The sequence below is a fragment of the Aspergillus campestris genome (genome assembly GCF_002847485.1).
Source record: "Aspergillus campestris IBT 28561 chromosome Unknown P168scaffold_8, whole genome shotgun sequence".
In the NCBI taxonomy this organism is placed as follows: Eukaryota; Fungi; Ascomycota; class Eurotiomycetes; order Eurotiales; family Aspergillaceae; genus Aspergillus; species Aspergillus campestris.
This window is the reverse complement of record NW_020194343.1, coordinates 210,238-223,192: the sequence shown is the minus strand read 5'-3', so window position 1 is coordinate 223,192 and position 12,955 is coordinate 210,238. Positions and strand designations below refer to the sequence as shown.

At 50.3% G+C, this 12,955-nt stretch overlaps 4 protein-coding genes across 4 annotated transcripts; 2 read left to right on the top strand and 2 right to left on the bottom strand.

Annotated features, from left to right (window-relative positions):
• Window positions 1-54: 54 nt before the first annotated feature.
• P168DRAFT_319507 (uncharacterized protein) lies at window positions 55-1,164 on the top strand (the record flags this gene model as incomplete). Its single annotated transcript, XM_024840284.1, has 3 exons — window positions 55-269; window positions 366-425; window positions 522-1,164. 3 exons carry the CDS (start codon window positions 55-57, stop codon window positions 1,162-1,164), a joined length of 918 nt encoding a protein of 305 aa, XP_024691556.1.
• A 627-nt stretch (window positions 1,165-1,791) lies between these two features.
• On the bottom strand, window positions 1,792-2,205 carry P168DRAFT_319506 (uncharacterized protein; the record flags this gene model as incomplete). Its single annotated transcript, XM_024840283.1, has 2 exons — window positions 1,792-1,899; window positions 2,044-2,205. 2 exons carry the CDS (start codon window positions 2,203-2,205, stop codon window positions 1,792-1,794), a joined length of 270 nt encoding a protein of 89 aa, XP_024691555.1.
• Window positions 2,206-8,233: 6,028 nt separating this feature from the next.
• P168DRAFT_319505 (uncharacterized protein) lies at window positions 8,234-8,640 on the top strand (the record flags this gene model as incomplete). The annotated part of the gene is made up of 2 exons (XM_024840282.1): window positions 8,234-8,277; window positions 8,367-8,640. The coding sequence occupies 2 exons, from the start codon at window positions 8,234-8,236 to the stop codon at window positions 8,638-8,640; spliced, it is 318 nt and encodes a 105-aa protein (XP_024691554.1).
• Window positions 8,641-9,981: 1,341 nt separating this feature from the next.
• P168DRAFT_238495 (asparagine--tRNA ligase DED81) lies at window positions 9,982-11,768 on the bottom strand (the record flags this gene model as incomplete). Its single annotated transcript, XM_024833618.1, has 2 exons — window positions 9,982-10,108; window positions 10,183-11,768. 2 exons carry the CDS (start codon window positions 11,766-11,768, stop codon window positions 9,982-9,984), a joined length of 1,713 nt encoding a protein of 570 aa, XP_024691553.1.
• Between the last annotated feature and the right edge of the window lie 1,187 nt (window positions 11,769-12,955).

Genomic DNA, 12,955 nt, shown 5'->3' with positions numbered 1-12,955 from the left:
GCAAGGTACCCTCTTCAGATAGCTGCATCGATACATAAACCCTCACCGCCATCCATGGCCCAGGGACATCATTCCTCTCACCACCGTCGCTCGCCCTCGGGCTCGAATGCTGCCAAGGTGAAACCCGCTCGCCCCGCTCTCCATCGGAAAGGCACATCCTTTGTGAACCACTCCATTTCCAAGTTGGGCGCCGCTCCCGTCAAGCAAACAACCGTCGACCACTCCGACGACGACGAGTTCGAGATGGCCGCCAGTTTTTTGAACTTTTGGTATGTTTCTTGTTTTCTCCTGGTGATTCTTATCAGGATTCCTGTGAACATCCTTGCATGGATCCTTATCGAACGTCGCTGACCAATTATCTGCAGCGCCATGTGTGAGAGGCAGATAACCGTTCCGGATAATTCTCTACTATATTGCAGTGAAAGGTATGACTCTTTCTTCTTATCTTATCTTGTTCTTTGGTCAGCCTATTTAATCGGGGCTGCCTCATCTATCTTGATTGTATACTCATATCTGTATAGTTGCCGCCGCAAAGATTCCCACAAACCTCTCTCCGCCTCCATCTCCTCCAGTTCCTCCATGTCTGCTCCGTCCTCCCCTCCTGCTTCTCCCCCAATGTCACCCCGGACTATCGTCCCCCCAATGGTTCCCACCAAGGCTCCCGTTCACACGCCAGCGCGGTTATCGAGCGAGATGTACGAGGTCAAGGTAGATCAGGACCCGTCCGAGTGGAAGCCGGTAATACCGATGCCGGGCTCGTCAGCCAGCTCCGAGGCCTGGACCTATCTGTCCCAGTTCCACGGCACGCAGGCCCCGATCCCCATGCGCCGCAAGGCCGACCACCGCAGTTCCGGCAGTCTGTCGACCCTCAGTGCCACCGGCGCTCCTCCCTCCCTGATCCACACGCCGTCCTCCGTGGCGTCCTCCCTCAGCAGCAGTGCATCGGACTACATGAGCCACCGCCCGTTGCCCCCGCGGCACAAGTTCTCCAGCAGCACGAGTGGCACGAAGGGCGTGGAGCTCGTCGTACCTCTCGTGGATGAACCTCGGGGTCTCTCCACAGATGTAAACGGAGGATCGATCTTCCCGGCCAACAGTGCCGTCTGGAAAGAAACGTCCAGCGCTTCTGTTACGATCGTGGGCAAGGCAAGCCTTCCGCAGTAGGCGTCTAGCAGACGACCTGTACTTGACTTTCTTTTTATTTATGTTGTTATCACTGCGTCAGATATCGAGCGATATCTGCAGGCGAAAGGAACGGAAAATGATATGACCTTACGGATGATGGACTAGCTGGCGATGTTTTATTTTTGAATTGATAGATTATGGGACTTGGCGAGGCGAATGGTAGATAATGAATGATGGATTATTTATTTTATCATGCGTCTACTGTAGATCTTACCTTGGTATGTATCTACCGTACTATGTAGATCATCTCAGTCGGGATCAAAGTTATCACCGACTGATAATATAGTATGCCAACACTACACTACACAACTACACCAATCGTGAAACATGAAAGAGTAAACAGCTAGACAACGAATAGAATAGAACTCATGAATGAACTGGTCTATCCTATCAAATATGAATAAACTCGTGAATAGATCTTCACTCCCGTGATCCTTCCTCTTTCAATCTCCCTGTACCCAATACCACTACCGATATATCAATAACAACCAAGATCAACATCAACAACCTCCCTCCCCGCCCAAATCAAACAATACCAATACCAATATCATCCAATATCAATATCAACCAGCTCCCCACCCCAAGATCCAACATCTTAATAAAGATCTACTCATGTCCAGCCCTTCTAGGGAGAACATCATCCATATGATCCGCAAAATCATCCAAATGGTCGTCGTTTAAGCAGCACAGCCAGCATTGTTTTTTCTCCCGGAACTGTATTTCACATTAGCATTAGCATTGTCATCATTATCTTCAGTGTGTTGATCCTTTCAATATGCAGTGATGAAAGAAGAAGAAGAAGAAGAAGAAGAAGAAGAAGAAGAAGAAGAAGAAGAAGAAGAAGAGAGGAAAACAAACAGTAGCAACAGCCGCACCCTGACAACCCGCCTCCTCCGGCGTATCCGCACAGCTCCCCAAACAGAGCGTGTTGCCCGTGTCGCTGCCGGAGGGGCCGGCTTGGGCGTAGATGCCTGTCACGAGGAGGCAGAGGGCGGAGATGTATTTGCCTGAGAGGTGCATTTTTGTCTTTGTCTTTGTTTTTCGGGTTTTGTTTTTGCGGGTGGGTTTGGTGGTTGTGGTTGTGGTGGTTGTGTGGAGGATGGAGTAGATGTTCATGTGTTTTTTTTTCTTTTGGTGGGAACTTGACCTGTGGGTGTGTTGTGTAGGTTTGGATTAGTTTGGATTGGGTTGGTTGAGTTGAGCTGGATGAAGGCTGGATTGGATTGAGTTGGGTTGGATTGTCTTGAATTGAATTGGATTGGGAGGTTGGGGCCTGGGATGAAGGAGATGGAGATGGAGGAGGAAGGAGAGGAAGGAAGTGGGTAGGTAGTAGGAGATATTTACACCAGAATGAAAAGAGTAAGTCAGTAGTAAAATAAGTAAACCCCCTTGAATCCCTTCCTTCAGCTGCAATCAAGGGGTTAGTTGGATCGTGGCGTGTCATGGGGATGATGGGATGGATGGGATAGAGAAGAGGCAACCAGACACTACATTCTGTTTAAGTAACCCTGTTCATCTATTGATATTGTTTATTTTGCGTCCATGTTCATGTTCATGTTCATGTCCAGTTCATGTCCAGTCCATGTCCAGTCCATCTCAACCTCTTAAAACGATAGAGGATAGATATAGAATTAGGTACGTATGGTGTATATCCATCATACAAGCAATGCACTAGTGACGGTCCAGATTGTTTCATGAGCGGTTTATGGAGAATGTAGGGTTTGGGTGAACTCACTTGGTATGTATCACTTCCTGCATAGTTGTTTATTTATTTATCTTCTCCCTAGATGCCTCCTATCTACTATCTATGTACTGTCTTGCACGGGGAGTATATACGTGTAGTATAAAATGATAGTAGATACTAGACATATATAGCATTATCAAACAGGCTCTCATCAAATTAGTATACTTTCCCTCGTGCTAATACTACAGTATATCACCATTCCATCAAGCATAGATATGTGTTGGTAAAGCAAGTAAAGCAAGGGATCACGGTCAATTCCTAGGTCTGTGCCTACTATGTACGTGGCAAGGGATGATCCTCCTGTTGCTGCTACTCCTGCTGCGCTGCACGAGACGGGGTGTTTCCTAAAGTAAATGTCCGAGACCTATATATTATCGTATTCGGTTTATTTACTCTATTTCTGCTATTTCTGCTATTTCTGGAGATATATTCGAGAGAGATTGTTGGGTTATTGTGCTGGTTTATGTTAGGGTAGCTATGTAGGGAGTAAGAGGCAGGAGGGCTCCATACCGTGTATAGCTAATTCAAATAAACATCCCTGCGGAGGGATGGGTTGGAATTTGCTTAATTAGGTTGTAATGTTTACCTATGGTGTGTTGTATATATTATGATGGGTGGGAGTATGCTCCGTAGAAAAGGTAGATATAATTATATAATATTAGGGAAGCAAGAATATATATTTATACATTCCTCCTCGGGATGAAAAGGGACTAGACCAAGACCGACTAGGGATCAGGTTCTAACGTTTGACAGCTGAGAATTTACAGTTGACAGGACCAGCTGGCACTGATAGTAATATAATTGTATGTGTGGGTCAGTACCATGTCTCCCTGTTTAAATGCCTACCCATAGGTGTCGAACGACCACCTTGACAGCTCAGTAGTATTCCTGTGTACTCGTATTTTGTCAGACACCGGGTGTTCCCGAGTGTACCGCTGTTTTGTGCAAACCATAGACGTCAGATGCACATTCATGACTCCTCTACCATGATATCCGTCATGTTGCTGATATCTGGACGCATTAGCTGCAGGATTTTTACCACAATAGATGAGCATCACCTGCAGACGCGCGCTACTCCAGTGTTCAGGTAATTAGCAGGATGGGGCGCCTGTATGGATACGCCACGACGCGCTAGCTCCTGTACAGGACACGGTAATGTGGTCCCATACCAAGCACAAGCCCAGCCATTGACAGCCATTGACAGCCAGTTAGAGAGACAGCTAGACAGACAGCTAGACAGACAGACGTCTCGGAGACAAGCCGAATTACGCAAAAAGAGAGGACATGCGAAGCATCCCGCACATTGAACTCCACAGCGGCCGGAAACCATTTCCAAGCGAGCGAACCAAAAAAACAGAGAAAACGAAAACGCATCCCTGCGGCCGACGGCAACCGCTAATTGGAAGTTGACTGCTGCAGTAGTAGTCCTAGTATCCGGCCCCAGGGCAGGCACGGTATGGGAATAGCCCATGTAGGATTTTATCCGTTGCCGTTAGTATGTTTTGTTAGGGTACTGCTTGGAGTAGACTTCCCTGTTTGGATCATGCCGATCTATCACGGAGTGGGACAGACCTTTTGTTGACGATCGTAGCTACGTCTTACCAATGACCACGACCGTCACGTCTGAGGCTGACTATAGGGTATTATCATGTCTGTTCTCAGATCTTAAGATCCGGATCGCCCTAAGATGTATGCAATAGGTGAACGTATGGGGTTGGGCCATCTGTCCATTTGTTACGCCCATAGGATGCGAGGAGTTGACCCTTGGAACGGGAACAGGGTATTTGGAGAGGTCTTACTCAACTGTGGGGACTGTCATCAGACAGTCAGGCTGAACATGAGTGTTGGACCAGGATAGACCGGGCTTAGGCGTTGTGACCTGGTTCCGAGCCACCCCGTATTAGGCACTCGTCAAACCACGGTCCTTCATGACCTCAGTGGCTCACCGACCCATCCTTGCATAAATTGAGGACCAGGGGTCTTCATGCCGACGCGCTGCAGACCTGCAAATTAGGCTTTGGCTGAAGCTGATACCGGTGGTTCTGCCTCGTGGTACTTCGGAAAGCGTTGAGTGGAGCCCCATCAAATCGTTAGGATCTGTTTTCTTTTCCTAAAAGGGGGTTCCGATTGGCGCCAAATGATCTGGCGTCACACTGTGCTCGTCAGCTGTCTTGCCCCTCTTCATCTATTTTTTTCGCTTCGTCTTTCAACTCCTGAAGTATGACTTCCCCGGATCACCTCTTTGCCTATAACCAAGCTCCTGTTCATGTCTCTTGTCCGCGTGTTGAGATTTTGCTCGATCGGCAAAACCACCCCATGAACGAGTGACGCCATGATTTTACCCCAGGGCTTGGGAGTCTGGTTAATCCCTTGAAGATGAGGGTGGTCAATATGCTCTTTATTATTGATCGTCCACACTCATAACGCCCTGTATGTGATCCCCAAGACAAGCCTGCTTCCGGCTAGGGCAATGCTAGTTAGCTGACTGCGATAGGTGCCTGAAGGCAAAAGCGGAGAGCGTCGAAACCACTTCCCAGAGAAGCGCGGCGAATTCACAACACGGTCCAATAACCGACGATAACGATATCAAAATATATTCGCCCCGTGATTAATGTGTAACCCACTTCCAAACATCACTTTATTGCAAGATCACTGTTGTCCGAAGCGATTCGTGGTGGACATTGCGCAGATAAGACTGGACAACGGAAGCACAAGCCATGTCTTTAACGCCAGTCATTTCGTGAGCCTGCATATTGCCTAGACCTGGTCTGTCTGGTTGCTCGAAGACGGGCTAGAGGCCCATGTTCAGCCGTTGCAAACTAAACGAGGCACCTGTACAACATATGGTCGATTGACTGCCCCACGTACCTTCCTGTTTGGTACGTAGACAGACCGAGCACCATGACGGATAACGGTAATGGCTACTGGAATAGACCGAAGTACCATGTCGCATCGACCCGATATCCGATCAACATTGAGCGGATTTTGCCTGCAGCCAAACAGAGCATCTTCAGTCAATTGAAGAAGCGATTATCAAGACCGTGGCCAGTCCCGTGAATTTGTGGTATGCAGGCACGGTGGAAGATTGCCTATACCTCCATAACGGCAGTGCTCCACACTGATCCGGATTCTTGGATCGATCCAGAATGCCACTCCCTGGACTTAATTTCGCCCCGCCCAGTATTCCGTGCACGAAATATTGGCTTTCGGGTTTCTCTCGATTTCATCTTTATAACCAAATCAAGATATCATCCATGATGGTCTGGTCAGAAGCCAATTTTCGTGTCATGGGCGACGACTTCTCATCCAAATGCCATGCCCACTGATCGCTTATCGCCGAAACAGGTCGGGAAACGGTATTCTTACCTCTGCAGTCGTTAAGATCCGCACGAACAGTCAATCGAAGAGGTGACGTCGAGAAGTCGCGCTGGGATTATTCGATCGTGATAGGTTATTCGACCATGATAGGTAAGGCCTTCTCGAGAAGGTAGGGAAGGCTTTATCTGCGAGAACGGTGGTGTTACTTGAGATCTTTGCATGGGACGTGGGCAGACTGATAACCAACACGTACGGATTCTGCTCTGCCAGTGTTTGACAATCCAACAAGCAAATCCACGTCGTCGAAGGTTCACCAAACTCAACGGCAATGTACCTTTTGGGTACTTACCTGTCTGCTATGAGTGATACTCAAGCTTTGATGATCTGCGTTCATGGACTCTACCGAGAAGGCAAGAGGGCATTCCTCAGCGTATCCTTGCAAAATTCGCCTTCATTGGCGGATTCTGTTTCCGCAGGGATCTGCGTCGGCAGGATTGTTGGAGATGCAACATCCTGGTTGACAGTGCTGTGTTCTAACACCAACAACCCACGTCATCCCTGAGTGATTAGGTATGGGACGCCCGGATCTCGTGACCGGAATCGCGATAAGTGTTGGTATCGATGGACGTACGCAATTTATGAGACGATAATAGCAAGTGTTCAGGAACGTAGGTTGGTCAATCGGTCCCTTGCTGGCCAAGGGTGTGGCTTCCGGGTTTCAATAGCGACGAATGGGACGTCTTCTCCGTAAATGTCCGCTTAAATTGGGCCTGTTTGCCTCCCATTGATGATCGATGGGGAGACGTGGCGACGCTACTACCGCAGGGTCCAGACTCCCTTTGGTGGACTGCAGGGAGACAGTCAGCGTCCCCATTCTCCGCGTGCATCCTCTCCAACGAGAGAAGGTAAAGCAGAAGCCAAAACCGAAAAAAATCAGAAAGGAAGAAAGAGGAATAAGTCTAGAAGAAATTTGAAACTTGAGTGCGCCCAAGCACAGGAAGCATTACCGAGTTGATCTTCCTCCGCTGGGTGGCGGACACGCAATGGGACGCGTCCATTGGCTGGCAAAGTTTTCCGGATCCGTATAGTACCAATAACCACTTGGGTTGAACAACAAACGATCCAGTTTGAAGGTATCCGCATGGGGTGAAGAGGGTTGTTGGTGAGATCATTTCTCTCTCACGCACGATCTTCCTAAATCTTTAGTCTGGTCCAGTGACCAACGAGCGGCTGACTGACTCTACCGTTACTACTACGAACTACCGACCTACTTACCATCCTACTACCAATCTACTGACCTGAACTACCTACTAGGTACTAGCCATTCACACAGCAACCCGCGCCCAGTCAGAAAGCTCCCTTCCTGTTCGTCCTGTCCAACGGAGATGGTTTGCCTCCTCCCATCGTTGTCTGACTGGCTGTCCGAGTCTCGATCATCTGGTGGAGAGTCCCTCCCCTAGGCCGCACGGCCACGCCTACCTGCCCGACATCGTTCCAACTTCTTCGCGTGACCCAAGGTTTCTTTTGGTCCAGCGATGCATGTGAGGTTCGTCTTTCACTAGAATCCAGCATCCCCCCCGTCCTCGATTCGTTATCGTTGTGCCCTCGATTCCCCTATCTTCGGACTGTAGTGGAAAAGGACATCTGTTAGACACACTCGCCCCCCTTCCCCTCTTCCCCCCTCTGCCCCTCTCAGGTGCGTGGTTGAAACATCGACCATTCGGGTTACGCTTTGACCCAATGCCAACGCGATGCGTCAGGTAGGGACTAACACCATCGTAGACACGGATCCTCACCCAAGACTCCTCGACTCGACCAGCGAACTCTTCTTCCAGAATCGATTAAAAAATCTTTACTTCATCCCGTTTTTAGTCTTGAGACACTTAAGAGGGCAACTCGACACCTTTTAGAAACTCCGATCCCGGTATTATGACGAGAAGGAGAGACAGAACAGTCCCACAAAGCGACGAAGTGTACAAGACTACCATGGAACAAACGAACCCAAACTCAAATAACCATCCGGAACCAGGGTAAGCCTCTCTCTCATCCATTTCATCTGTGTTGCGAAGTCCTTCTGTCCCAGTCCGGGATCTTGTAGTTGACAACGCAACAACAACAGCAGCATTTGCCATGACTCTAACCGCAACCGGGACACCAGTCACGACTCCTCCACCGACCAGTCCCAGCCGTCTGAAAGAAGCCTCGAGGACCTCGAATACTACCGGGTCTTCCTCGAACAACTGCTGAGTCTCGTCTGCCACGGCGATCAGGCCACTGTAGCTCGGATGGTGTCCATCATCCGCTCTGGTGCCTCGCAGCAGGAGATCTTTGCTGCGTTGTCACAGGAATCTGGGGGAGCGGGACCTCACGATCAGAACAAGACCAAACAATGAAAGAAGAAGAAAGAGAAGAAAGAGAAGAAAGAAAGAAAGAAGCATGCTTCGCCGCCCCGTTGGATCTGGTTTCTGTTGCAGTGATGTCCCCCGATGTGTAGACCAAGAGAGGGAGAAAGAGAGATCGGTGGTGGGGTCCCGTTGACGTTGGAGTCGTGAAGACAGACACCCCTAACGATATATGCACGCTCCCATTTGACGGCAATCATATGGCTGGTCTACACTGTTGTTTCTGCCTCTCCCATCTTCCATAAAGTATCGACTTGCACACTGCGGGTATCACCTTGATCTCTCTCATCCTTGGTTAGAATGAACTCTAGAATACTCTAGGTAGGGCAGCCTTAGATACGCATCGTCTAGTGCCCAACTGCCTACGCCCCGTTACAAGAGAGCACCTCCTTCATCTCTCCTCGGGATCCCCAAGTGAAGAAAAAGCTAAATAGAAATTATTAAAAAAAATCAACACAATGAACTACCAAGAACCAACCACAACCTCCCCAACAAACCCCATATTCTACACAGAAACATCCACGATCGACAGATCCTGCACGGGTAGTACTAGGCAGGTAAAAACACTACGTACTTACTATCTCCGACTCAGTAGTCCGGTTGAATGAGTTTCAAACCAGGTGGATAAGTCAGTCAGTCAGTTGGTTCTTGGGACGGTTGTGGCTTGATTTGGGTTGAGTTTAAACTTAGTTTTGCTTGGAATGTGTTTACTTAGGTACCTACCAAACTTACCTAACCTAGGTACCTACACTTTGGTGGGGTTTGTGTGGTTACTGTATAGGATAGGATAGAATAGGATAGGTAGGGTTTGTGTTTGGTGAGTTGTAGATTTATTGAGTGAATGTGATGGGAGTATCTTCTTCCTCAAGGTACTAACTATACTATACTGTGCTTACTTTGACGAGAAGTTCTTACTGACTTTTTTTTTTGTTTTGTTTGTTAGGGAATATGTATACGTTCTTCGTGTTCTGCATTCCAGTATCGATGTAGAGAAAGTGGTCACATAATGAATGGTAAGGGTTGATGGACACTGTGTGATATGATATGATGATGGATAGCTACAACTTCGCAAGATAGATAGATACCTGCGTACTTCCCACTGCGCAATCATATCCTCACTTCCTTGGGTGGATACGCCATAGACAACGTATGCTACCTAGGTATACATCACTCACTTACACTATCTGACCTCTACAATCAACCCAGTACCTACTACTCCACTCCACTAGTATAATTGACCACATCTGAAAACAAGCACAATTGTTATAAACGACGTAAATTTAAACATGCATCTATGTTTATAGAGTCTCAAATCTCATCACATCACATCAATCAAGGCGTGCAACGGCCCGTGTAACGAGGATACAAGCTGCAATCTCTCACGGTGTATCTGTTGCACAGCCAAGCCAGGAAACGCTCCAGGCCCAGCCCATATCCACCGTGGGGGGAGGTACCATACCTGAAAAAAAAAAAAAAGTGTTTGGTTAGCTGGTGTGCATGAGGGGAACCAAGGGAAAGGAGGGGGGAACGTACTTGCGCTGGTCAGTGTACCAGTAGTAAGGGGAAGGATCCATGCCCTCGTGCTTGTAAGCGGCCATCAGCTCGTCCCAGTCGTCCATTCTCATGCTGCCGCCGACGATCTCGCCGACGCCGGGCATGAGGACGTCGACGCTTTCGGTGACGCGGCGGTCCTCGACGTCCTTCTTCATGTAGAAGGCCTTGATCTCGGCGGGGAAGTGGGTCAGGAAGATGGGCTGGTTGATGATGTCGGTCATCTTGCGCTCGGCGGCCTCGGCGATGTCGTCGCCGAACTCGTGGGGCTTGCCCTCTTCGTTGGGGATGTCGTGCTCGCGCAGCCACTGGATGGCGTCGGAGTACTTCATGCGGCGGAAGGGGCGGCTGGGGGCCTGGAAGTCCGGGTTGAGCTGCTTGATGTGGGTGGCCGTGGCCGGGTCCTCGAGGGTGAGTTCGATGACGCGGCAGATGACGGCCTCGAGGTGGTCGAGCAGGTCGGTGAAGGTGATGAAGTCGAGCTCGGCCTCGATGTGCGTGTACTCGGACAGGTGGCGGCGGGTGAGCGACTTCTCGGCGCGGAACGAGGGGCACACGCAGAACACATCGCCCAGCGATGGCAGGCACGTCTCCAGGTAGAGCTGGGACGACTGCGTCAGGTAGGCCTTCTCGCCGTAGTAGTCGAAGCCGAACAGCGTGCTGCCGCCCTCGACCTGCGTCTGCACCATGGCCGGCGGGGTCACCTCCAGCATGCGCGTCTCCTCGAAGGTCTTGCGGAAGGCGCGGAGGACGCCCGCGCGCACCTTCATGACGGCCGAGACGGTCTCGCCGCGGAGGACGAGGTGGCGGTTGTCGTAGAGGGTCTGCGGGTCGGCTTCCGCCGAGACGCGGTTGGTGATGGCGTCCTTGTCGCCGGCAGCGCGGCCGATGACGGTGTAGAAGTCGGCGTGGAGCTCGCGGTCGTTGGGGGCGTGCTGCTTGGGGGGCACGGCGCGCATCTCGCCGTTAATGGCCATGGAGGTCTCGAGCGTGAGGGTCATGGCGTCGTAGGTCTTGGTCAGATCGCCGCTCAGGATGCACTGCAGGTAGCCGTAGCCGTCGGTGAGGGTCAGGAAGGTGACGCCCTTCTGGGACCGCAGACGGTGCACGCGACCCACGGCGCGCACGCGGGTGCCCTGGCCGGCCTCGGGCGATCCCAGCTTGACAACGGCCGGGTCGGTCTCGTCCAGACGGATCTTGACGGGCTTGGGGAGGGAGGTGTCCTCCTTGATGATGACCTTCTTCGCCTCCTCGAGCACCTGTTGGCGCTTGTCGGCCTCCTGCTTCTCACGGATCGCCAGCTCCTGTTCCTTGGCCGCCTTCTTCTTGCGCTGCTCGTAGGCGTTGGTGGTCCGCTTCATGGCCGACTTAGTCGCGGGCTTCCACTCCAACTTGTCGGCGCCCTCCTCGGCGGGTTCCGTTTGCGACTTGCGCGTCAGGTATTGAGTGCCGTCGGCGGGGGGGTGCTGCAGGAAAGCGTGGAGGAGGGTCTTGTAGGGAGCGGACTCGGATCCGGTCGCGGGCGACTCGTCTCTGCCGACATCCTCGTCGATGTAGATGGATGCCATTGTTGCGGTTATTCTAGAAGGTCCAGGTTCCATAGGTTAGCCAGGCCAAAGATTGGCAGAAATTATCTATCTAGTATTGTGGAAGATGGGGACTGCAATGGGCTGGGGCGTGGCGGGATATATCATATCTCGGCCGGGTGAGTCACATCCATTCGCCTTATCAAAGAATGTTGGGGGGATGACACTGGTGACAAAATAGACCAAACAGGAAAGATGAAATACATACGGAATAGATCACGCAGACCGACAATTGTGACAACGACCAAGGCACAGCGAGGGTGTCCGAATCGAGGATGAATCCGCTGGAGGGGTAAATTTCTGGATCCCACCGATGTATGGAGGAAAAAGTGTGGGTGGGGTCGTGTATGCCCCAGGCATGGATTTGCCTGATTATTGCCTGAGGGATCAGGCAATCACATCACTAGGTAGGAGATGATGATGATACCGATAAAGGCTACATGGATGCTACCTCTATGCTACTCGCTCACTCTTCCTGAATCAGAATCAGAATCTCCAGGGCATTCTCCTGTCAGTGCCCCTACCATACCCCAATTCTATGTTTACTCCGCTGTTCTCCGTCGGCAGAACTCTCCAGCGTACACAGTATCACCTATGACTCAACCCCAAGGTGTGTTGTACAAGTGGTAGTCATAAGAGCATGTGTCATTGCCTTTTCGCATCCAGACCCTGACGGTCTCACTAGCATGTTTGTTATCCATGGCAACTAGCCAATAGTACGGATCAACGCACAAGCGACATAGACCTGGTCCAAGCTGTCGTCGACCGGATCTCAACTAGTCTATATCCAGCAATCGTTTGTAAAAGTCGATACAACATCTGACAGATGATCTAGTGACCGATCCCATGAAGTGGGGGTTGTTGAATATCGGATCGCCGGAATCCATGTGGTTATACCAGGAAGGTCCTAATAGAGACTCCTAGTGTTATGACGATGGGAGTATGAAGGGTCCCCAAGACGGAGTAGTCGGGACCTATTGATGAACCACAGGACATAGAGCATGCAAGGAATTGATTTTGTTTATTTGAATTAGTTTGATTTCCCCCAAGATATGCAGGAAAAGAAGATAAAAATAAAAATAAAAATAACCTGCATGAAATTATGGAGATCAATCGGACGAGTCACGGGGAATCTCGAGTCCCAAACAAATGGTTTCTGCAGCCCCGGA